Source organism: Oncorhynchus masou, chromosome 12 (genome assembly GCF_036934945.1).
Source record: "Oncorhynchus masou masou isolate Uvic2021 chromosome 12, UVic_Omas_1.1, whole genome shotgun sequence".
Classification (NCBI taxonomy): domain Eukaryota; kingdom Metazoa; phylum Chordata; class Actinopteri; order Salmoniformes; family Salmonidae; genus Oncorhynchus; species Oncorhynchus masou.
In genome coordinates, this window is record NC_088223.1 from 36,729,446 (window position 1) to 36,756,046 (window position 26,601).

The following is a 26,601-nucleotide window of genomic DNA, read 5'->3' on the forward strand; positions in this document are numbered from 1 at the left end:
GTCTCAAGTGAGCACCGTTCACTGAACTACTAAGGGACCATATATCCACATCGATATGACATAGATAGAGGCACAAAACCAAAAATGTGAACGTAGCATAGGCTAGACACAAACTCAACCAAATATTCGTACTACCAAACATATTTTCAAACGTCTACCTGGAAAGCATACGAAGAAAGGCAACAAAGAAGAGAAGACAAGCGCACTTCGAAGAAAACTGCAAATAAAAACCAAGAACGACAGCGGATCATGTTTGTTCCCTTGCCGGTGCCGTTCGTCTTTCAGAGAACAGCTTCCGACTTCAGCGCCTGGCGTCTCAAGTCCCCGCTGGCTCTACGCTCCAGCTCCGGTAAGACCTTTACTTATCCTGCCATAGCTGTTTCATTGGCCATGCTCCTCTACATTTCACATACATGAACAAACACTTAGTCAGTCAGCTAATACCTGTCCACTGCACTGGCAAGTCCTTAGATCACCTCTTGATTCCTCAACAAGGATGAGAACATTTAGCTTGAATTGTTTATAGACACAGGTTACATTTCTCTCCGAGTCGAATTTTCCCCCAAAAGACATTAGAATATTTGTATAAAAATCCAAAGTGTAAAAAAACATCTTATCCCCAAAATGTTGTCAAGAAAATGTGGTTCATTATTTAATCCTTTAAACATTTGCCTATGTGCTGTATCCCATGCTGTTCCCAGACCATTTTCTCTCCTCACTTCCATCCCCATCTGTCTTCTCCGCTCCGTCTGCCTCTGTCTATGCACCCGTCTCTCCCGCTTTCGTCTCATGGACGGTTAAGGGAATATTCATGGTAATTTATCGACCCAGCGGAGATCGATCCCGGGGCCGCGGAAAAAAAAGAGGGATAGAGAGTGAGAAACCTTGCGACAAGGCTGGGAGTGGGGAGTGGAAAAGATTGAACGAATTACAGGCCATTCTACTTTTGTCATATTCTCAGTCAAAGTGTTGATGCGTAAAGTTGATAGGCCTAGTCAGTTTAGGTTATTATCAATGAATTAAATGAGAAATGATTGGTGACTGTAGTGTTGCAACAACCTGTGGAGTATATGAACTATCTTGTCTTTTACGATCTTTGTCACTTTTTGGTGGAGGTGGTTTTATCTAACAACGAGGAGAGAGGGGAGGGGGCGGGAAGATGATGCTGTCCCTGTCTCCATCCAAGTGGAAAATTCAAATGACAGATGGGGCCGAATATATGCTCCTCTCCAGGCCTGTGATGATAATGCAGGCTATCTACTTAAGTACATGTCACCAGGAGAAGAACGGTTGAAATTTTTAATGAGCGCTGGTTGTGGTAGCCATGCAGGAGGACGTCTTGACAGGGCACGTATGCCCATTGCTTTTTGTTGTGACAGAGAGAGGTGGGAAGAGGGGACAACCGTTATAGGTAGGTCACTGAATGAAATGAAGGTAAAGTATAGGTTACGAGTGAATAATAATGAACACATTTTGGAAAATGTTTAAAATGGAATAAACAAAGTATAACATTCGTGATGTAGTTGAGGGTTAACTAAAGTAAACTCAATTTACACCTTTTTATTTTGTGAAAAGGGGTTATCAAAATGCTAGATAATAATTTATTTGCATATGGGTTTCCCCACCTATTTACCCCTAATGTTCAAGGTTGACCCACCTACATCCCTGGGTAACACACCTTCATCCCAGAGTAACACACCTATATCCCAGGGTAACACACCTACTAGCTTATGCCAGTATAGAGGTGTGAGTGAGTAGCCTATAAAGTGAACATACTCCCATATGCAGGCTTGAATAGAAGGGTATAAGTCAATACTGGTATGAAACATCAATGGTAGAAAAGTGAATATACCCCCTTCTTTTCTTCTCTCTACTTTCATTCCTCCATGTCCCTTGAGGAATTGGGTAACAACATAAAGACACAGATGGTCGGTCAGCCAATAAAGAGCATCTAACATAGAAGTATCTCTCTTTCTCTCTCTCTCTCTCTCTCTCTCTCTCTCTCTCTCTATATCTCTCTCTCTCTTTCTCATTCTGTCTATCTTTCTTGTGTTCCCTTTGGGCCCGGGTGGGTTTTCAATTGGATTTTCCTGGTGTTTTGGTCTGGCCCATAAGCCTGTTTAGCTAAGTCTGTTACCCACACTTCCCCTTCTGATCTAAGGTCCAGATGATGGACAGAGAGAGAGAGGGGGCTGCTGGGGGGTTCAATCCCAGCATGCTTAGAGGGAGAGAGAGATAGAGGCTAAAGTGGGGGTGTTAAGGAGGGAGAGAACGAGAGAAGGAGGGAGAGAGAGAGAGAGAGAGTACAAACAGCATACGTTAGCAAAGATGGGCTATTGGGCTACCAAGTGGATCTAAGCTAAGAGCTTATGTGTTAGGTTGACCATGGTGTTGTGGCAAACCCACTAACCCCATGAAGGGGTTTTTCCGGCCACCATTTTGATGGCGGTTTGTAAAATTACCTTGGATTTTTCTGTCTGGATGTGCATGGCCAGTCAGCAAACACAGCATTAGGCTAAATGGGATTGGCTCAAGGGTTCAGACATGGTTTGAGATGCATTTGGAAATGGTTTCAGGGTCCGTTTCCAAGTTGAGAAAAGAAGGTGAAGTATAGTATTAGAGGTATATCTGCAGTATTAATAGTAGAAGCAAGTAATACCATATTAATAGTAATAACATATGTTGTTACCTCCATAGAAAGGTAAGGGAAAGGTATGTTACTGAAGTCCCGTTGAAATTGATGGTTTCGTCAGGAATAAGTCTGCAAAACGTTTCTTTTCTCAGGTACTTGAGTGTATTGGGACCTGCCATTACCCCGTTAGCGCCTTAGGCTTTGACATTGGTCGCAGCCAGAACAAATCATTTAAAAAATATATGTTTTATTTGGCTTTAAAATCTCCAGAGTTCTTTTTGCACATAAAAAGCTATCAAATTCAGAGTGAGTCGGCACTCTGTCTGGTGAGGGACTGTGAATGTTTGTAGCTGTGTTGGTACTTGCGGTCATGCTACCAAGTATACTGCATGTTTTGACTATCCAGGCAAAACTTAAGAGTTTTTAATTCACCAGATTCAGATTCCTCATTGTATTTTAACACAACCAAAGGTTGGTATTTACTTTCGTTACAGCATGGTAAGATAACTCTGATAAAGTGCTCAACAATGACATACTAGACAAATATCTATGGACTACCCACTGGGCACTGACATAATTTCAACGTCTATTCCACGTTAGTTCAACGTTTCAATTGCAGCGGTCTAACAGGCAGTTTTCTGGTCCAGCTCCCTAACCACTCCACCACCACACACTGTTGCCTCCATGCTGCTTGATAACTGCCTCCAGCCCACACCCCAACTCCTCACCTCTCTCTGCCCAGGATGAGGCTGTGTACCTGGGCTTGGCGAGGGGAGTGAGGTGGGGGTAGATGGGTGAAGGCTTGGAGGCCTGGATTAATTGGCTAGCAGTTGTGTGTGTGTGTGTGTGTGTGTGTGTGTGTGTGTGTGTGTGTGTGTGTGTGTGTGTGTGTGTGTGTGTGTGTGTGTGCGTGCATGCGTGTGTGACAGCTCAGGTCTGCGAGAGAGGGTGGACAGGTTGTATACTCGATAATTGCACACTGAGGTCAATTATAGATCTGTGTATGTATCTTATCTGAACCAGTATGAATTCACAGGTACATACTGTCAGAGTGGTTCCAACCTCGCTCTGATATTGATCAGGTTTCATTGAATACTCTCCGCCTGTGTGTCTAGTGTGTGTGTATGTGTGTGCAGTATGTACGTAGCGTGTGTTTGTGAGGGAATGTGTGTGTGTGAGTGTGTGTATAGATCGGATTTAAGGGGGAGCGTTAGCGAGTCCCAGTGCTAACATGATTGCGAATGACAATATGTCCACCAAGGTTTGTTAGGGACATAATGAGGAATCAATAGACACAACAGAGGTGTCAATACAACATGCTTTATTGCATTAAGCCACCTCTCCCATCCCTGCCCCTAACACCGACCCACTCTATCTGCCTCTCTCTGCCTCTCTCGCTCCCTTCTCTCTTGGACACTTAAACACAGACACTTTTTTTTGGTCCGCCGATAATGAACTCATTGCAGACCACTGATGTAGCCGAGCTGTAGCGATGAGAACTATAAATGGTCCTCTCGAATAGAACTAAATATGGAGGGCAGATTTCGGCTCGGCCTCACCGCCCGCCTGCTCCCTAGCTCGCCACCTACTGCCCATGTTACCATGGAGACATCCATAGGCCATTAGACACATATAGTTATAAAGGTAAACACTTTCTCTCTTCTCTCTCTCTGTCCTCCACTCAGCTTACCTTCGGAGCCTTGATGGTCACAAGGACCATTAGGAGCCAAATTGGCCGTATTCAGGACACAATGCTATATTTGACTGGCCTGAGTGAGTGTGTGTATTGGTGTGTGTGTGTGTGTGTGTGTGTGTGTGTATGCATGCCCTTGTACATCTTTGTGTGTCTCTGTATGTGTCTGTGCGTGTGTCTTTGTACATCTTTGCGCGCGCGAGTGTGTGTGGAATCTTTGTGAGTGTGCATGTGCCAGTGTCCATCGAACATCACCCAAATGATGACTCCAAGCACAGCAGGGCCTCCTTTTCCAATGCACAAACCTCTCAGTGCTCAATGGGCAGTGTCTGCACACCCCTGGAATGGAACTCATTCTCAACCCCTAATCGAATGCACTTAGCCACGGGCCCCTTTTCTCAAATGAACAAACAAATAGCGTACAAGCAGGCACGTCGTAGGGGGAGCAAGCAATGTCTATACATACAGCTCCTACTACATTCCCCACTTCCTCCCACAATACATTACCTTGGCCCTGCAATAGCACACGGAGATGAATAGCCTAGCGAGCTAGCCCCGCCTGCTACGCCAGCAGTGGAAAGCCTGCAGGCTTCTCTGCTGATTAGCTGCTGATCTGGGGTCAAGGTTAGCCACCTCTTAATTAAGCAGAATAATTCGATTTCACACTGTACAGCAACATAACACAGGGAGCAAGGGGAGGAAAGGAGCGGCGGCGCTTTGGCCTTTTGTGACACACGCCAGGCTGTTATCCCATCCCCTCTTTTGTGTGCTTCTCAATGAGGCCTGCTATGAAACGAGGGAAAAGAAGGGAACAGCGCCCTGGAGAAAAAAGGACCCACTCTTTTGATTTCGGGGGGGCTTATCATAACGAGGAAGAATGTGTGACTTTTTTTCTATTTTAGTAAGATAGTAGCGCCGGGCTAAAGCCCCTTGCTGTTGAATGTAACTTTAGTCGGGGTGAGATTAAAGGGAAAGAGAACGATGCACATTGTGTGTGTGTGTGTGTGTGTGTGTGTGTGTGTGTGTGTGTGTGTGTGTGTGTGTGTGCGTTTGTGTGTGTGCAATGTAATCCCACTCCCCTACACACATAGAGATGTGTTGGCAACAACAAGCCATGTAGTTGGATTAACTAGACACCAGAAACGTGTCCTTTGTGTGGCCATTTCACATGTTTGTGTGTGTGTGTGTGTGTGTGTGTGTGTGTGTGTGTGTGTGTGTGTGTGCCTTGACAGGCATAATGTTTTGGCTGTTGATACATTTAAGCAATAAAGGAGGATAATACAACTTGGTCCTGTTTTGTTGAATTTTGCCCCCCTTTCCCATCTCCCTCAACTGGTTGGAGGCTAGTGCAGTTTTGGGAGAGATTTAGCCCCCCTCTCCCATTCCCCTCAACTGGTTGGAGGCTAGTGCAGTTTTGGGAGAGATTTAGCCCCCCTCTCCCATCTCCCTCAACTGCTTGGAGGCTAGTGCAGTTTTGGGAGAGATTTAGCCCCCCTCTCCCATCTCCCTCAACTGCTTGGAGGCTAGTGCAGTTTTGGGAGAGATTTAGCCCCCCCCCCAATTTAATTTAGCGGATGGGAGTTATGATAATGAAAGGATGAGATGGGAGGTGTGTGTGTGTGTGTGTGTGTGGGGGGGGGAGTTCCCTTATATACCTCAGGGACACTCTGTCCTTCCTCCCTCCTTCCTCCTTCCTCCCTCCTTCCTCCCTCCTGCCTTTGTGAGTGCAAGGGGTGGCTGCCAGGGGTTTGAGTGAAAAATGTAATATCATGCACCCACAAATGTGTGCGTGCAGCAGACAGAAGTAACGTGACAACAATGGAGCGGCTCGGGGTCCGGCTTTTAATATATCTGAGTGCTCGGGCGCTTCAACCCCCACCTGCCCCCTATCCAACCACCCCCCCCCCTTCTCAAATACATACATGCACTTTACACACACTCAAACATTTGCATTCACACATTCAGTATGTATGTATGTACGTACACAGGGATTTATTAACATTGGGTTGAACCAAAGTGCCTGCAGGCCATAGACAAGAGTACAGACACACAGATGGTACAGGTTCACCAAACCCAAGTGTATGAATAATCAGATACCAGGACACATCTCCATGGACCACTGAGGAGTTTTAAACCCTACTGTGTGTGCTCACAATAGACACACATTACAAGGCTATCCCCCCTTTAACATTTGCCTATCAGAGGGAGAGAATATATTTTTATTTTCCATGCTCACTTCCTTATCACCGTCTCCCTCTGTTCTTTTTCATCCTCTCGTTTTGTTCCAGGAGAGGAGTGCTCCGTCCTAAAATGAAATTAATCTGTTGTAGTACACCCCCCCCCTCCTCCTCTCCCCCTACCCCCCAGCTCAATCTCATTCTCTCTTTGCACTATGGGGAGAATTGAAGTCGTCACTTTAACCTCTCCATATTGGATGTGAATCTGTTAGCCAGCCTCACTCTCGCAGCAACACTCCCTTGCCCTAATCCACACACACACACACACACACACACATATACATACACGTTCACACAGACACACACACACACACACACACACACACACACACACACACACACACACACACACACACACACACACACACACACACACACACACACACACACACACACACACACACACACACACACACACACACACACACACACACACACAGACAGACAGACAGACAGACACACGCATTTGACACACCGACAAACCGTCCTCTGTCGCTTTCTCTGGGGGCGTCAATCAAACACATTATTATGAATCTGTGTGCCTCACCAATGCAGCAGCAACACGTTTTAAAGGCTGCATCGTGTTGAAGGCCCCTAGCATGGAGATATTTAGAGGCCCTTTTTCCTCCACACTTCTTTTTGTTATTGCCTATTTGGGCTGTGTCCTTTGTTGAACCTAGCCCTTATTAAGAGGAGAGTATTGAATGGCGAGGAGCCTGCATTACATAAAGAAGCGGGAGAGAGCTACTTCTCCCTTCTCCCTAATGGCACCCCTCAGGGATTTAGGAGTGCAAGCCTGCACACATAGTGCTGAGGTAGGACAGGTGAAGCTGAATCCTCCCCCACCATTCATCCACTGTATGAATATGGTAAATCCAGTCCGCTCAGTGGCATAATTCTCTATAGAAAATGGGTCCAAGTATACCGGTATTCCTAAGGGGGATTTCCGAAGGAGAATCTGATATTTAGGCTAGCTCTCCCTTCTCCTTTTTTTCTGGGGGCTTTTAAAAGCCTAGCTCCCTCCAATCCAGCTATCTATCTATCTGTCTATCTATCTGTCTATCTATCTAACTATCTATCTATCTATCTATCTATCTATCTATCTATCTATCTATCTATCTATCTATCTATCTATCTATCTATCTATCTATCTATCTATCTATCTATCTATCTATCTATCTATCTATCTATCTATCTATCTATCTATCTATCTGTCTGTCTGTCTGTCTGTCTGTCTGTCTGTCTGTCTGTCTGTCTGTCTGTCTGTCTGTCTGTCTGTCTGTCTGTCTGTCTGTCTGTCTGTCTGTCTGTCTGTCTGTCTGTCTGTCTGTCTGTCTGTCTGTCTGTCTGTCTGTCTGTCTGTCTGTCTGTCTGTCTGTCTGTCTGTCTGTCTGTCTGTCTGTCTGTCTGTCTGTCTGTCTGTCTGTCTGTGTGTTGCACACAGAATAGAACACAGAGCCGAGCACTCAAAAGCTAAGGCTGATGTTGGATGGCCCAGTGTTCACCTACTACCCAGAAGTGCTATCTTCTTCAGTCCATGCATGGCTTTCTGTCAGCCGTTGTTCCCCCTCCCTACGCCTCTGTGTCGATAGCTAGCTGTAGCAAGGTACGTTTAGCCGCTTGGCCCTAAGGCAGTAAATTATCTGTGATGAACCATGTGTGGTTGTGTAGCTCCGAGGTTTTTACGACCCATCCTTGTAAAGGCCAAAGACTGCGGTCAGGCTTGATTTTAAAGAGATCTTTTGCATTCTCAACATATCCGCTGGAATTAGATTTGAGTATCAAATTATTGAGCACTCACACTTTACATTTTATAGGTGGGTGAATCTGTGATAGATTAAATGGGTCTTTTTGAAAATGTCTCCCTACAATATATAATGAGTCTATATACATGATATATCTGAATTCATATTTGATTGTGCTAAACATGCTAAATGTTTAATGGAGAACTCAATTGTGTCCATATAGATGTCCCCTAAATATGCTTCAATACCCACCCACTTCACCATGTTAAATATGCACAAATGTCAGCATTTAAATGCAGCTATGCTAAAATATTAATGCCAATATCCTCAAATGTTATGTGCCTCATTTATGTGAGCTGAGGTGTGAGTATGTGTTCGGATGAAATGGGCTTTTACCAGCCCCCCTCTTGGAGCACAATCCGTGGCCCTTACCCCTCTGCTCTCCTTTGTCTCACCGTGAGGTTTGCAAGGGGGGGTTGACCCCTGACCTTTATCCTTCCTCACTGCCCTCCCTCTGTTGTTCCCCCTTCTGCTAATTCATATGCAGCCGGCCCATCAACCCCATTCTATTCTTCTCTTTCATCTGTCCATGGCCTGGCCTATCTGTTGTGCCACGTCTCAAGTTCAAGGCCCGGAGCTCTGGGGTAGCTGGGCCAGACTGGCCATGACATTAAGTGGATTACCTGGTTACTCTGTATATTAAAGACCCTGGCGAAGATATTTAGACAGTGGGGTTAAAAGCTGTGATCTTTGTGTAAGGGGGCCTCGAAATTCCATTTTTGTTATTTACATTTTAGTAGACACTTGTATCCAGAGCGACTGGAAGGAGCAATTCAGTGTTAAGTACCTTGCTCAAGGGCACATCGTCAGATTTGTTTCACCTAGTCTCCTCGGGGATTCGAGCCAGCGACCTTTCACTTAATGGCCCAACGGGCTTAACCTCTAGGCTACCTGCCTCCCCTAAAATGAAATAAAAATGTACTAGATGTTGAAAATGCTTTCTGAACAGATGGATCAGATATGATCCAGATCGGTTGGATACCCACTCAGGCTGTTTTGTCTGTCTTGGGATACAATTGTCAGTCAAATGGTTAGTTTGGTCATTTCTTTTTTAGATTTGACAATGTTTTACATGCAAGCTCATACAAGCTCATACAAGCTCATACAAGCTCATTCAAGCTCATACAAACTCATACAAGCGCTTGTGCACACACACACTCGTGTACATGCATGCGTACACAAACGCACACACGCCCGCACACACACGCATCACGCACACTCCATTGCCAACGCAAGTGCATCTATGAAAGGTAGCTCTCATTGTCATTGAACATAACGTGAGGCCCAAACATAAAAACCAATCTGAGGAAACGCCTCTATTGTGGAACCGTACCGTTATACCCACGCAGGTAGAATAAGTCAAAGGAAATGGCCATTGGTTAAAAGCTTCACATTGTGTAAAACCACATTGTGCATTCTCTGCAGACATTTCAGCTGCACAACTCCCAAGGATGCCTGTCTGAATGCACTGCGGGAAGCAATTTGTGGCCCCTCCGAGTGTCAGCGAATGACTGTGTTCATGGCATTCCTGGTCATAATGGAGCGCCGAGCGCCATTTTCTTTTAGAAGCGACATAATTGAATGATTATTAAGGTAACCTCGAGGTTGTGCTCCTGCTGTATGACTGTAGTCGGTCCGTGTCCAAGAGCTTCCATTCGTGGTGTAAGTATTGCACCGTATCCTACAAATCCTACAAAGCCTGGTGTCCGCAACGTCTCGGGCCGACAATACCACTCTATTTTATATATATTTTTTTTACACATCTTTTAGATGCTTTATTGTGAATTACTAAAGGAGGGGGATAGACTACAGTAGAGAGAGAAGGTGTAAGCGGGGATCAAACTCCCATCACTGGCTGGCATGAAACGACTAGAAAGACAGTGTGCTGAAATGACTAGATAGACAGGGCGTTGAAATTACTAGAGAGACAGGGTGCTGAAATGACTAGAGAGACAGGGTGCTGAAATGACTAGAGAGACAGGGTGCTGAAATGACTAGAGAGACAGGGCGCTGAAATGACTAGATAGACAGGGCGCTGAAATGACTAGAGAGACAGGGCGCTGAAATGACTAGATAGACAGGGCGCTGAAATGACTAGAGAGACAGGGCGCTGAAATGACTAGATAGACAGGGTGCTGAAATTACTAGATAGACAGGGTGCTGAAATTACTTGTGTCAGGGTACTGAATCAAATCAAATCACATCTACTTATATAGCCCTTCTTACCTCAGCTGATATATCAAAGTGCTGTACAGAAACCCAGCCTAAAACCCCAAACAGCAATCATTGCAGGTGTAGAAGCATGGTGGCCAGGAAAACCTCCCTAGAAAGGCCAAAACCTAGGAAGAAACCTAGAGAGGAACCAGGCTATGAGGGGTGGCCAGTCCTCTTCTGGCTGTGCCGGGTGGAGATTATAACAGAACATGGCCAAGATGTTCAAATGTTCATGAATGACCAGCATGGTCAAATAATAGTAATCACAGTGAACAGGTCAGAGTTCCATAGCTGCAGGCAGAACAGTTGAAACTGGAGCAGCAGCACGACAAGGTGGACTGGGGACAAAAAGAAGTCATCATGCCAGGTAGTCCTGAGGCATGGTCCTAGGGCTCAGGTCCTCCGAGAGAGAGAAAGAAAGAAAGAAAGAAAGAAAGAAAGAGAGAATTAGAGAGAGCATACTTAAATTCACACAGGACACTAGATAAGACAGGAGAAATACTTCAGATATAACAGACTAACCCTAGCCCTCCGACACATAAACTACTGCAGCATAAATACTGGAGGCTGAGACAGGAGGGGTCAGGAGACACTGTGGCCCCATCCGATGATACCCCCGGACAGGGCCATACAGGCAGGATTTAACCCCACCCACTTTGCCAAAGCACAGCCCCCACACCACTTGAGGGATATCTCCAACCACCAACCTACCATCCTGAGACAAGGCCGAGTATAGCCCACAAAGATCTTCGCCACAGTACTGAAATTATTAGAGAGACATGGTGCTGATATAACTAGATAGACAGGGTTCTGAAATGACTAGAGAGACAGGGTGCTGAAATTACCAGAGAGACAGGGTGCTGAAATGACTAGAAAAACAGGGTGCTGAAATGACTAGAGAGACATGGTGCTGAAATGACTCGAGAGACAGGGTGCTGAAATGACGAGATAGACAGGGTGCTGAAATGACTAGATAGACAGGGTGCTGAAATGACTGTAATAGACTAATAGTCTTTCACTAAGACTAATAGTATGCAGTTTGCATTTACTCTTCCATCTTATCACTATATATTTATTGACTACGGAGAATTAGGTTTTTCACATGCATGTACATAATTATTATCATACATTTTCCGCAGACAAATTGTACATTTGTTTGAATTGATTGATTCATTGATTGATTCTACTGTTAAGTTAACAAATGATTGGACAAATAATGATGGTGGCAGTAAATGTCAAAGGGAGAAATACATTCATAAAGTTGTGTATGATATGTTTATATTTGGATACACCACTTCGCTCCTTACAAGAAAACAATACTAATGAACCCAATTTTTTTGAAGTAGATTTATTTAATAGAATTTTGGTTCAGCATCCAATAAACTCAATCAAAAGAGAGCTTTCTTATTTGGCACGCCCTCTCTCATTTCTCTTGCACACACTGTAGTTAACAGGGGGTGTAGGTAGGAGACCAGGCTAGGAAATGAGAAATGACCCAACCTCATACCCCTAACACCCCCCCCCCCAAACACCCCCCTCTCCAACACTCCTCTCCTTTATCCTTCCCCCAGGAAAGAAAGAGAGAAGTAGAGAGGGGAGAGAAGAGAGAGGTGGAGGGATGGGTCGGATGAGGGGGGACAGACAGAAGGCATTAAAATTCATAGCCTTTTTTATTTTCTGTGCTGAAAATCAATACTGTCTACTATGGATGAGGTGAACAGTGGACAACAGTGGTTGCGGGCCAGGGAGGGAGGGAGAGAGGGGTGGAGGGAGGGGGAGGGTGGGGTCGTCAATATTACCAGTGACACAGCCACTGCAGGCCAAGGTAAAAATAGGGCTGGACAATGGTGGGGGAGGGAGACCAAGGGTTCATTAAGTCTGACCAACAGTGTTGGATGCACAGCGGGCCCTATTGTCCAAGCATCAGGGGACCCACACACACACCAAAATAGCACCCACACACACTGGAAAAAAATCCAGCCACCCTCCGTTGGAACCCGCAACCCTGACAGAGGAGCGTAAATATGCATTGCTTGCTGTACTGTAGTGGTGGTAGTGGTGAGCTGGAGGGAAGATCTCCGCTGCGTATATATATATAGGATGAGGATCGGTGGTTACTATGGCGATAGGTGTGAGCTAGGGCCAGTGGTTTTGAGGCGTAAACCGTCATAAATAATGGAGGGAGCCGATCCACATTGAAATGCAACGGGTGCACCTCTGGCATGTTGGGTAATATTGGCTTTTTTGAAAATGTATTTTTCATAAGGATCGTCTCTGCACACACACGTGTGTTTTGCATTTACATACGTTTGCATTCGAAATTTCCTCAACAAGTCAACTAGAGTAGATAAGGGTTTATTAAGTTCAGTCACTCATGAATTGGATCCCAAAGCAACTGGGAGGGCATATGCATAATATTTCGAAAATTTAAAATATTTACCCGTTGGAACATTTCATACAAAAGCTGGAAAATATATATATATATTTTTATATCTTTCTTTTTTTCTTTAATGATTAACTTACAGTAACAGTATTTATACATTGTGAATCAATAATTGATCGTTAGTTAGATATTTTTGCCCATGTGGTGGTGTGTTCTGGGTTGGGTTCATGTATAGCCCCTCTCTCTTCACACTCAGGTGCCAACATCAACTGAAGAAATGAACCGGATATTCAGTCAGAATATGGATGAGCCAGCTAACTCAATATGACCGTGTGTGTCGTGTGTGTGTGTGTGTGTGTGTGTGTGTGTGTGTGTGTGTGTGTGTGTGTGTGTGTGTGTGTGTGTGTGTGTGTGTGTGTGTGTGTGTGTGTGTGTGTGAGAGAGAGAGAGTTGTTGTGCGTACACTTTTTGAACATCGTAAGCGAGGAATATTTGAGTGAAGGTTGGACGTATGAATTTCTAGGACACTTGGGAGTTGGAACGAGTGTATAGCCATATAGTATGTATGTGGTGGGACTGCAAAGTGTGCATGTGGTGTGCAGCTGTGTGTTCACCACATTGGGAGGACAGTATCCACAGCTAGATAATGTCAATAGCAGAGTAGGGTCCACATACGTCCCTGAGAATGCAGAGTGCACTAAGCCAATAAGTAGACCTCCCAATCCACGCAGGTGCAGGATGCATGTCGGTGAATGGGGGGGGGGGGGACCGTTTGAAGTTGAAATGTGTCTGGTTGGCAGCGGGCCAAGGCATCAGTAAAGCCAACTGAAGTTTGAGAGCCAGTGAGAGCCATTTAAGGTCCATTTCTCTCAGGCCCTACAGCACTTCCCTGGACCCGCTGTGACACACCGCCCAATTAGAACCATGGAGGTGGTACAGCACGGCCTGTCTTAACACTATACTGCAGGGGATGGCTCTGTGTGTGTGTGTGTGTCTCTCTGACCCGTGGGTGTGTGTGTGGGTGTGGGTGTGGGTGTGAATGCAAGTCATGAATTGCGTGGATAGAACTGTCTCGTTATGCAAAATAATATATACGTACTGTGTGTCAATCTGTAGTTTACGTACTGTGTGTCAATCTGTAGTTTACGGGAACACACAAGCACATCACACAGCCCACACACTCATGAGGTTTCTATGTGTCTTTTAATTTCCCCCCCCCCCCCCCACACACACACACACACACACACACACACACACACACACACACACACACACACACACACACACACACACACACACTCTTACAACTTGCTCTCAGGCCCGTCTGTTCCCTTAGTGACTGCCAGAGGAGGAGACTTGTGATTTCAGGCATGCATAACTATACACCTGTAGTTACTGCCACTTCATCCCTACCAACCTGTATCCCTCTGCGTCGGTGCTCAGCCTCCTTCCCAGCTTACAGTAGTCCGTCTCATAAACACATAACCCCCGAACATCAACTCAGCACAAAATAATTGTTTTCTGAGTGCTAAATATTTTGAAGTGTAAAGAGGATTCATTTTGGTCACGTACTCCATTATCAATGTGTTTATTCCTATTTATTTTACTACGATAGTGTTTGTTTTGCACTTCATCTCCAGGGTCCTCAGGAGGCATTTCACTGCATATTGGTAGGAAGATCATCCCACCTCTTAGCAGACAGGACTCCGTTCATTCCAGCGTCATCTTTACTACGATAACAACGGATGCGTTGTCAGAGCATTATGGGTACTGTAGTACATCAGCTTGACCCCTCACCATGGGCCGTTGCCATGTTCTTTTTCTCTTACTACCCGAAAAAAAGACCTCAATGTGTTAAGTTCACTGCTTTCTGATTCGCTGTGTTGGGATGGGTCTTGTAGTCTGAGATATTTACCATCAACAGGGGTGGAGTCGAGGGGTGGAAATAAGACAGCATCATCCGTGTTGGATCAGCTTTACAAACTCTGACACTTTGTTTCCCCCGTGCCCTCCCCTCTTTTGCTCCCATTTCAACTTTTTCTCCCTCTGCCGCCGCAACTGTTGCGCCTCAAACTCTCAACCTTCCCTGTTTCCGACTCCCCTGTCCTGTCTCTCTCTCTCTCTCCTCTCTCCCTCACTCCCTCCCTCCCCCTCTCTCTCTCTCTCTCCTCCCTCCCTCCCTCCCTCCCTCCCCCTCTCTCTATTGATCTAGTCATAGTTTTCCGTCTTCACTGTGCTGGCTGGCTGGCTTTAATCAATACAGATAATTGTCTGCTTTCTCCCGATGCCAAACAGTCTGTGTTTTTTCTCAATGAATCCAGGTCTTTCCCCTCCGCACCCCCCCCCCCCCCCCTTCCCTTCGCCTGGGAATCCCTCCATTAATGACAGGAGATAACCTGCTTTCCTTACCGATTTTCTCCCCCCACCCCCCGCCCCCCCCGGCTCCCTCGTTCATTGATCGGCGTGAGATATTGCCCCGTGTGCCCCTTCTACGAATGTAAACACAACGAACACGTGGCTTTTGTGAGTACAAACACACACGTGGACACACACACACACACCCATGACGCGGCCCCGGCCGTTACTCTGCACGCTTGCCCCCCATCAAGCCTAGAACATGTTAATAGACTACGTGATTGCTTTGGTACGTGTCAATGGACTCTGCTGTGATTCGCATGTGTACTGTTGACTTTTCTTTCACCGGACTTGGCTCGGCATTGTGCCCTTCGATAAACGTTTCCCTGTCAGTCACACACTTATTCACTGAACAAGTTGCATTACAATTCAATAATATTTTATATTTTTTAAGTCCTAAAGAAAAATGATCGAATTGATGTACTCTTTGCTCACATTGACAAAGGCAAGACACATGCTGTGTTGCAAGTCCAACTAAATGTGCATAATACATCGACTAGCGTGGGCCCAATCATGCACTAGAAGGATTACCTAGCTGGCTTTATACAGTAGGGGCAAGGCCACACTGTAATTACATGGTTTCTACACAAAGCGCCTCAAATCATGTCAAAAGAGCTAGACTCCACACTGGGCAGTGATGTGATCCAGCACGCCACGTACAAAACCCTGAAATAAGTAGCATGCAACGGGCATCTGTACAGAATGTGAAAGGCTATGGACATTCCAAACATACATCAGGTATGGCATTCAAGACCAAAATATACAGAGCGAGAGCACATATGAACGCACAAAGTGGAAAATGTGACAAATGTACGCGCCAACCTATTAGCATATTTGGTTTGAATAGGCCTATAGAAATGTCATATGGAACTACAACTATGCAGCTATATCCACAAATGCATGAATGGAAAAGAACTACCTCAGGGAACATTATAGAGTGGAATCTATTTACGCACTGTAGATATGTCTGTACTCGCATTTTTGCAGGTTGCACTTCCTGTACACAATTTCAAATCCAAAGCCTATCCTGTTCTCTCTCCCCCAGCTGTTGTGATCTCTGCTTCTTCTCACTCCGCTCAACAACTTGAGTGCGACAGAGAAACAGAGAGACCCGATGGAGAGCCACTGCGGCCATTTTGTTTCTCTTGTTTTGCCGCCTGCGATGTGAACGAACCCTGATCCAATTTATACTGGTCAGTGGTGTGAGATGGCGGTCAGGCGGGGACGCGAAGGTCTCTCCAGCCACTCGGGCCTCATTGCAGCGGTGTTTAAATGGTCCTAGATGAACATGACACTGTGCTGGTCCAGCATGCCTAGAGCCGCGGCACATGGGCAGGACACACACATGAACGCAAGCACAAGCATGTGTGTACACACACAAATCTTTCAATCCTCTATACTCCTGTATTGTAAATGCCCCCCCCCCCTGTTGTTTTATAAAAAGTGCAATCCTCTATCTTATATATGAAGTTGTTTTTTTCTTTTTTCCATCAACGTTATCACTGTTATAGTCTCCCCTGCGGTTTCAACTAGTACAAAAGACGAACACACACACACAATTGCTGCAGCATTACACAGACTACCGGTATATAAGGAAACCTTTTTTGAGTCGTACAATCGGTAATTGTACGATTGTATGATTGCTCAAATGGGCAGTTGCTGCATTCTTACACAATTATGTTCCACTTTGACAATTTCTCTTCCTGACAAAATGGATTTCCAGGGATGTGGATTGAAGAGATGAAAATACATGCATCGATATGTTTGAAAAACCATGGTAACACTTTACTTACCTTACCTTAGCCTGCGGGTATAGTGTTTATATCTTGTAAGCGTGTTGAAGCCTTTATGGTAATGCTTCAAACATATTTTTGTCATTGTTTCAAGCTATAACTAGTAATTGTTTACATCATCTGAGAATTTAGCTAGATTATTCCTACATCCTCTCCTATTGCATTAGTCATTACAGATATAGGATGTTAATTTGAGACAGTTTGCTACAGCAGAAAAATAATCCTGCAGCAACAGGAAATTGGAATTATTATGTGGATTATAATTCATGGACATTTTTGTAGGAGTTGATACAGTTGTTGAAACGGAAAATCAAGCGGAAATTACAAACTTCAGAAGCCTTTTTAAACCTCAAATACACGACAAGTTGAGAACATTTCCTGAATTGCAGGAATGTTCTCCTCCACAGAGTGATCCAATTAAGATCCTACATCTGTAACTATATAATCATGCTTATTGGTTGGCTCTGTAAGAGCCTGAATCGACAGAAATAATTGAATCAATTATGTTTGATAATTCAAACAGATTTTTGTTGTTGTTGTTGTCTGATACATTTGCATTTGACCTCGTAAGTATTAATATGGTCAAAACTTAAGAAGTACACAAGCCTTCTCTCGAAACAATTTGCCAGTCTGAGGATTTGACCAAATGGAACCAAGCAGTGTATTTTCCATAGGACCTGGAATCCGAGGTGACACACACTCAGACACATTGTTTTTGTCCTTGGCTAAAAATTGCCGTGCTTGACGACCATACAGCGCCGACATGGCAACACGACATCCACTATCGAAGGGGAGAAGGGCCTTTTTGCGTGTGTCATTTGGTGAGGGAACATAAGTGGTCACGAGACGGTCAGAGGGTCCGCTGATGGAGAGAAGGTAAAAATAGAGAGATAAGAGCCATATTTGCCTGGGGGGGGGGCTGTGGCCAGCAACTGTCACAGCCACAAATGGAAGTATGGCCCTCAGAAACAGCCATCCCGCCAACCCCCACCCTCGCCTTCCACAAAATGGAGTTTGTTAACTGAACGACGAGACGGTGTAGTCTGGCTAGAGTCTGCCTCAGGGAACCGTGGGTCCAAATCCCAGGCCCAAGGGCACACGGCGACTTTGCAAGAGGCCCAATCGTCCAATCACACTCCCCGGGGAATTTGTTGGACCGCCGATTGAATCCCCTCTTATCCCCAAATTCAGAATCTGCTCCTCTTATCCCTTGTCCAACCGTGAGCGGTCACGCTTCAAGCTCAGGGATTTCTGCTGAATTTCTCGTCAGGATGCCAGTTGCGTGTTGCGTTGTTGCGACTGGTCGAATCTAGCATCTTTCATCAGAAATACGTGTATCTGTTTACACGTGTAAAAAAAAAAAAAAAAAAAAGATGTATTTAGTGTTAGAACTAACTTTTCTATTTTCTATATATTTTTGGTGCTTTTGCTGGGGTTCTTTTTTACTGGCACTTGGTAGACTCTCAAAAATCTGACTGGAGGGACGGAACAGAGAGAATATGGGAGACCAGTGGGGGGAATATCTGGAGACTTATACTCGTGTTTTCATTCACATTTATATTCTCTGGCGTCTGAGGTTCATGTGTGTGACTCGGGCGTAGTGTTTGGAGTGCGGTTAGGTAAATAAAAAGCTGGGCGCTCTGCCTCTTAACCTCTGAAAGTAGGGAGACGCGAATTTGAATCCCCCAGAGAGCCGAGCCAAAGAGAGAGGAGAGGAGAGAGGGGTGAGGGGAAGAAAGGGGGGCGGGAGTGCAGAGCGGAGGCATCGGCCATTGCGAAAGTGCCTCTGGAGCGTGCGGGTCGGTGCAACCCCTGTGAGGGGCCCCGATCGATACAAACTCAGAGCAATAAAGCTTTCTCCCTGTCATCTCCACAGAATACAAAGCAGAATGGGGAAGGAAGGGAGGGAGGGGGGGGGCGAGAGGGGTGAAAAGCTGTTCCGCTAGCCAGACCAATTTCCTAACCCCCCATCCCTCCCCTCTCCCCTTCAACCCAACCACAAACCACCACCTTCTTCTCTCACTCTCTCTCTTTTTCTTTCAGACCCTTCTTTTCCCCTCTGTTTTTTTTCACGGCTCTTCACCCACATCCCGTATTATATAATTAATGGTGTTTGAATAAATAGACTCAACAATTCATCATTGTTATTTTAAAGAGATTGATCAAGAGGAAGAAGGAGAGGAACGGAGGAAGTGTGGGCCCAAAGGAAAGGTGAAACGCAGAGGGAAATAGGGACGGAGGGAAGGAGAGAGAGCGAAGAGAGATGAGAGGTTTTAAAGGGAGGTGTATGAAGAAAGAAGAGAGGGGATAGAGTGATGGTCGTAGAGGAAGGGGGAAGGGAGGAAATTGGTATTACACTGATAGAGATGGATGTGCCGATGGATGGAGGGAGGAAGGAGGGCGGAAAGGGGGAATATTTAACAGGACAGGAAGAGAGGAAGACAGGAGGGATAAAGAGGTCAAATAACCGCTCTCTTTAATTGAGAGCCAATTTAAGTCTCGGCTAATCGATAGACCTGTAAACGAGCAATCTCACGCCGACCACAACGCCTACTGTAGATAACGTTGTTTGGTTAGTGAGGAGGCGCTGTCATGTCGAATGACTGTCTGTCTGTCCGCGCTTTCATTCCCACTTGTCATTCAGATGGATATTCACAGCCGTTTAGCCCAGTTTATGTCCATAGAAATGGAACCTGTTCTATTAATTCTGGCCCTTCTATGCCTACGTTTTTGTTCCGTGTTGTTCAAGTTCACTAGACATTCTTGTACCTAAGGCCTTTAGGCTTTCATTTTGGCCAAATCCAGATCTCTTTTTCTCCCTCCCTCGCTCTCTCTGGACTGCATGTCCGTCGGTCTGTCTGTCTTGTCATTTTATTCTCTTGAGTCCTATCTGTTCCCTCTCTATTCGGAAGAGCCACTGTGTCTTTGTTACTCTCATTGTCACTCCCTCTTCCTTTTGTCATTCCCACCTTTTATTGGAAAAGCCCAATGCACTACTTCCACTACTGTCCTTTCCATCTCTTCCTCCATTTTCCAAAGACCCCTCCATCCTTGTGAATTTGTTTCTTTATCCCTTCATCCCAAGTCCCCTGCACTCTCTCTCTTTCTCTTTATTTGTCTCTTTGTCCCTCTCTTTGTCTCTCTCTCTCTCTCTCTCTCTCTCTCTCTCTCTCTAATACTCTGGTCATCCCTCATTCCATTCTGTCCCCGCCACTGCCCCAACACCAGCCTTCCTTCCTCGCTCTATCTTTTTTTTGCGTCCAGTCGTCCACCCCAACGGAGGAAGGGATAAAGAGAGGAAAGTAACACGCAGTGGCTATTTCCCCCATCTTCTCTCCCTCCATTTCTTTGTTTATCTGCATCCCTCCATCTCACTCCCTGGGGAGATCAGTAATAACAGTGGAGACGGAGGGAGGGAGCTGCGATTATTGTCTTGTCGGGAGTCAGAGGGATCGATCGGCCCAGACATATGTGGTGCGAGAAAGAGGTACTGTATCGGATATAATAAACACTCCGGAGAAGCATTCGCACACACACACTCGTATACGCACACACACACACACACACACACACACACACACACACACACACACACACACACACACACACACACACACACACACACACACACACACACACACACACACACACACACACACAAACATACATCTGCACAAATAATTGCCTATCTGCACACACTCAATCTTGAGGGCAACTGAAAGACTCTGAAAGACATTCAACTTTGCTGTCAGAGACAAACAAAAGAAGGGCGCAGTTATTTAACTGTAGATAAAACTGTATTGGTCCTTAAGGACGTGTTCAATGCCATTCAAGTATGTGCCGACACCTTACAAAGGTCTCAGAAAGTCTAAACAACATTTATGCCTTTCAGCACTATGTTTTCTTCCTATTCAAGCCTTTCAATGAGTTGGGCTATAGGGTGGAAAAACATACTTATATTTAATGATTAACACACAGACACACACACAGACACACACACAAACACACACACACACAAACACACACACACACACACACGCGCATACACAGTGATCTTTCACTGCTGTTGCCTGGCAACGGGCCCATGTGTCCTATTGGACCGCGGCTGCTGACCAGTGATGTCATGACCGCCGCTGCTGACCAGTGATGTCATGACCGCCGCTGCTGACCAAAGATGCTGCACCCTCTAGTTCTGTGTACCGGGGATGAATAGGAGATATGGAAAGAGGTATGGGGATCGAGAGATAATAAAAGAGAGAACGTAGCAGAGGAGAGCAGTGATAGGTGCAGATTGAGAGGGGAGAAAGTGAAAGATGAGCAGCTGTCAATGTTGCTTTACAATCCAAGCTGATTGGATTAACCTTATCAAGTCTGCAACAAAGTGGCCTTAATGCAGCATCAATCTTTGTCCAGTAGTATATCCTCAGAAATTCATATATTTTTTTCCAGAGATGAATCTATTTACAGAAATTCGTAATTTGTACAGAAATGAATATACAACATCCGCAATTGCTTACAGCTGAAGATGTGAAAAGCAGTAGTAGAAATTGTTGAATGTGTGCGTGTGTGGTCATCAACTACCAACAACACCTCTTCACAAACCTGACCACTTACGGTCAACTCCCTCCTGTATGTCCGTGTGGTTGACCGTATGTCTTGAGAAACCTTTAGCGCCCCACTGCAAAACCAGCCATTGTTCCATTCCATTGTCTGTAAACCAGGTCAACATATAACCAGGTAGTGGGTCCAACTCCTTGAGGGACTTTGAAAAGAAAAGCATGTACCGAGTTGCATTGGCCATTTGTGTGTCAGTGTGAGGCAGCTTGGCAGTACAGCAGTAGCGGTATAGGTTCTTGTCAGTGGATAATGCAACGGTCATGTCTTTTTCTCCATCTCCTCATTGGGCCTGCTCAGATGCAACTCAGTAAGCCTCTACACTGATTTACCGATCTCTCTGACTGTTGAAATTCTTAGAACAGTTTTCTATACGTCCCTAGGACAGTGATAGTGCATACATGGGGAATAGCAGTTAGCAGTAACATTTGGTCCTGTGGGGGAAGGGCGCAAGTGAGCGTGGTCTCTAGAGCCCCATAGACCACAGGGCCCCCCAGAGGGTCCACCAGATGAGTCCTGTGTGTGTGTGTGTGTGTGTGTGTGTGTGTGTGTGTGTGTGTGTGTGTGTGTGTGTGTGTGTGTGTGTGTGTGTGAGAGAGAGAGAGAGAGAGAGGTGGGGGATTGGGGCCAGGGCCGAGCGAGGCAGGAGGCGCGGGTGGTATAGGGTGTTTGCTGTTGGTCGGGGCCATGTGGCTGACCTCTTGACATCCACACGCCTGCCTGGTTCCTCCTCTCCCCAAAAAGGCCCCCCTGTTGCCCCTGAACCCCCTCACACTGACCCCCTCCACCCCCACACACACAACCCACGCGCCGTCTGTCCCCTGACAGGCGTGAGCGAGATGGAGCAAGACCCCCTACAGCCACCCTCCCTCCTATCCCCTCCCCCTCTCCTCCTAATTCCCTGACAGTGACCCTGGGCATCCCTCTCCTCCCCTGCCTCGTCCCCTGTCAGAGCCCCGCGCTGCCTAAAGACAGATACATCATCTGCCGAGAGGCCCCCCACTCCCATTAGCACTGATAGACTGGGGACCCTCACAGCCTGCTGGCCGAGGTATATAGAGATGGGCTGGGGGGGGGGGGGGGGGCTAGGACCCCTGGCAACAGGAGTGATGATGGGGTATGACTGTTAAAAACACTGTTTACGTGGACTCTTTTCGTGTATTATGTGGATGAGGTGTGAATGCGGATGGTGAGTGCGCATAAAAGCAGTTTTATATCTGTCATCTTCCAGTATTTCCATCTCCTCTTTTTATATAAATCTTGTGGAGATGCAATGAACTTGAACCACATGCTTGGCATCATAGACTTTGAACAGTGAGCAGTGTTTTGCTGTGTTTGAGAGTTTCAGAGTTACAGACTGTCCGGGCTTTTACCATGCTAGAAGCAGGCAATATTGAGTATATGTAATACAACTTAATCTAAGGTAGTTGAAAGGTGAGAGCTTATGTGCTGTTATGAGAAAATATAGTGTGATGATGATGAGTGAAGCACCACAGCAGGCCTACAGCAGTCACTCAGCCCCTCCTTAGAATCAGCAGGTTAGTGCTGCCACCATGTGGCGGTCTTTAGCTACTGCAATTTCCTCAAGCCCTGTTAATCTTATCCAACAGATTCTCAAACGAAACTGAATTTCTGGTCCAAATTTCAAACACACACACATATCTGCCTACATAGGCGACTGTGAGAGTAAGAAATTGGAAAATTAGAGAGAAAGAGCGCATGGTGAGTGAAGGCGGGCGGCAGGCTATTTCTCATTGTATGACTAGTAGTTTCCAGCAGCCACCCAAGCACTTTCCAACTGCGACACTTTCACCCGTTCTTTCCTTTTCCTCTTTCGGCTTGCTGTTTTCTCTTCTTCTGCCCAGCCTCTCAATTTCGTTCTCCCACTCTGTACGTTCTGAAACCACCTCTCCCTCCTTCCTTCCTCCTTCTGAGACCTTGAACTTGATACTGGCCCTAATACAGTTTGTGGTACATTTTCACAACTCTAAGCACAAAAATCTACACAGATCATCAAAATGGCTCATGTTTCAAAACTAAGCAGTTTCAATTGACTGAGTACAACAAACTAATTCACAAAGGCAATTGTTCACTGCACCAAATCACTCCTTTAATTTGTATACATATTTAATCAACAGTGCCTTCATAAAGTATTTAGACCTGTTGACCTTTTCCACATTTTCTTACAATTACAGCCTTATTCTAAAATGGATTCAATTGTTTCCCCCCTCATCAATCTACACACAATACCCCATAATGACAAAGCAAAAACAGGTTTTAAGATTTTTTTTTGCAAATGTATTAAAAATAAACATAGACTTGCCTAGTTAAATAAAGGTTCAATAAAAAACTAATAAATTATAAAACAACTGAAATATCACATTTACATAAGTATTCAGACCCTTTACTTAGTACTTTGTTGAAGCACCTTTGGCAGCGATTACAGCCTTGAGTCTTCTTGGATATGACGAACAAGCTTGGCACACCTGTATTTGGGGGTTTCTCCCATTCTTCACTGCAGATCCTCTCAAGCTCTGTCGGGTTGGATGGAGAGCGTCGCTATTTTCAGGTCTCTCAAGAGATCTTCGATCAGGATCAAGTCTGGGCTCTGGCTGGGTCACTCAAGGACATTCAGAGACTTGTCCCGAAGTCATTCCTGCATTGTCTTGGCTGTGTGCTTAGAGTCGTTGTCCTGTTGGAAGGTGAACCTTCATCCCCAGTCTGAGGTCCTGAGTGTTCTGGAGCAGGTTTTCATCAAGGATCTCTCTGTACTTTGCTCCGTTCATCTTTCCCTCGATCCTGACTAGTCTCCCAGTCCCTTCTGTTAAAAAACACCCCCACAGCATGATGCTGCCCCCACCATGCTTCATCATAGGGATGGTGCGAGGTTTCCTACAGACGTGATGCTTGGCATTCAGGCCAAAGAGTTCAATCTTGGTTTCATCAGACCAGAGAATTTTGTTTCTCATAGTCTGAGAGTCCTTTAGGTACCTTTTGGCAAACTCCAAGCGGGCTGTCATGTGCCTTTTACTGAGGAGTGTCTTCCCTCTGGCCACTCTACCATAAAGGCCTGATTGGTGGAGTGCTGCACCATTTAAGAATGATGGAGGCCACTGTGTTCTTGGGGACCTTCAATGCTGCAGATTTTTTTTGCATCCTTCACCAAATCTGTCCCAGCTAGTAATGAGAATTTGGCGCAGAAGCGGCCCTCTTCCAAGGGAGCGGAACTGATTGAATCGTCTACTGGAATTCAGCCAACTTTGCCAGCATCTTACCAGAATCCCCCAGAAGCGGCCCGATGCAAATTTAAATAAATGTATACAAAATTACCCGATTTAGTCATTTTAAATATTACGATTATACATTTTATACATACAAATTATACACATTCACAAAAAAACATTTTGTGTTGTAAGAAACACCATACACCTGGTGACCATGTCAGTGTGCATGCGCCTGGCCCGCCACAGGAGTCGTTACGGCGCGATGGGACAAGTACATCCCGTCTGCCAAACCCTCCCTTAATTCGGACGACGCTGGGCCAATTCTCCGTCGCCTCATGAGTCTCCCGGTCGCGGCCGGCACGTGTCTCGAACCAGCATCTGTAGCAAGGCAGTTTGCACTGCGATGCAATATCTTAGACCACTGCGCCACTCGGGAGGCTCCATCCACAAAGTTTTTAATGCTTATCAATTGCATTGCACAAGGTAACAAAATACTAAAATACTACACAGGACTCTTAAAGAATTTCATTTAAATGTCAATTGCACTTTTTTTAATCACAGAAACAATGAGAAATCTGGAGATTTAAAAAAAATGAAATGTTAATTATATAAAGCAGCCCATGAAATCATCTGGCAGAGAGGAGCCCCAATCAGCCGAGCCCCAAGTAATACATTTGGGCCAGATAACTCCCACCGGAATCGGCCGAGCCCCAAGTAATACATTTGGGCCAGATAACTCCCACCGGAATCGGCCGAGCCCCAAGTAATACATTTGGGCCAGATAACTCCCACCGGAATCGGCCGAGCCCCAAGTAATACATTTGGGCCAGATAACTCCCACCGGAATCGGCCGAGCCCCAAGTAAAACATTTGGGCCAGATAACTCCCCACCGAGAATAATACATTTGGGCCAGAGCCCCATCGGCCGAGTAATACATTTGGGCCAGATAACTCCCACCGGAATCGGCCGAGCCCCAAGTAATACATTTGGGCCAGATAACTCCCACCGGAATCGGCCGAGCCCCAAGTAAAACATTTGGGCCAGATAACTCCCACCGGAATCGGCCCGAGCCACATGATGTCGGCCGAGTCTGACTCTCAGCCGAGCGCCCCGACTCCCAGCCAGAATTGGTCCTGATCCACTGTGCTTGCTGGGGTGCCTGTTTTTGCTTTGTCAGTATTAGGTATTGTGTGTAGAGTGATGACGCAAACAAATATTGAATCCATTTTAGAACAAGGCTGTAATGTAACAAAATGTGGAAAAAGGGAAGGGGTCTGAATACTTTCCGAATTTTTTTACCTTTATTGCTCTGTTAATGCTCTGTAAGTAACCTCATACGGAAAAAGATAGCAGTCAGAGTTCAGTATAACTGCAGTACACTATAGTCTAACTGTCGTTAGAATACAGTATAACTGCAGTACACTACAGTCTAACTGTAGTTAGAATAGGGTATAACTGCAGTACACTATAGTCTAACTGTAGTTAGAATACAGTATAACTGCAGTACACTATAGTCTAACTGTAGTTAGAATACAGTATAACTGCAGTACACTACAGTCTAACTGTAGTTAGAATACAGTATAACTGCAG

General features: G+C 45.6%; 1 protein-coding gene across 1 annotated transcript in view; it reads left to right on the forward strand.

Moving 5' to 3' along the window:
• Window positions 1-249: 249 nt before the first annotated feature.
• Window positions 250-26,601, forward strand: part of LOC135549089 (POU domain, class 2, transcription factor 2-like) — a 46,647-nt gene continuing 20,295 nt past the window's right edge. The window contains exon 1 of the mRNA XM_064979148.1: window positions 250-349. Coding sequence (XP_064835220.1) covers window positions 250-349 — 100 coding nt within the window. The remainder of the gene's footprint in view (window positions 350-26,601) is intronic.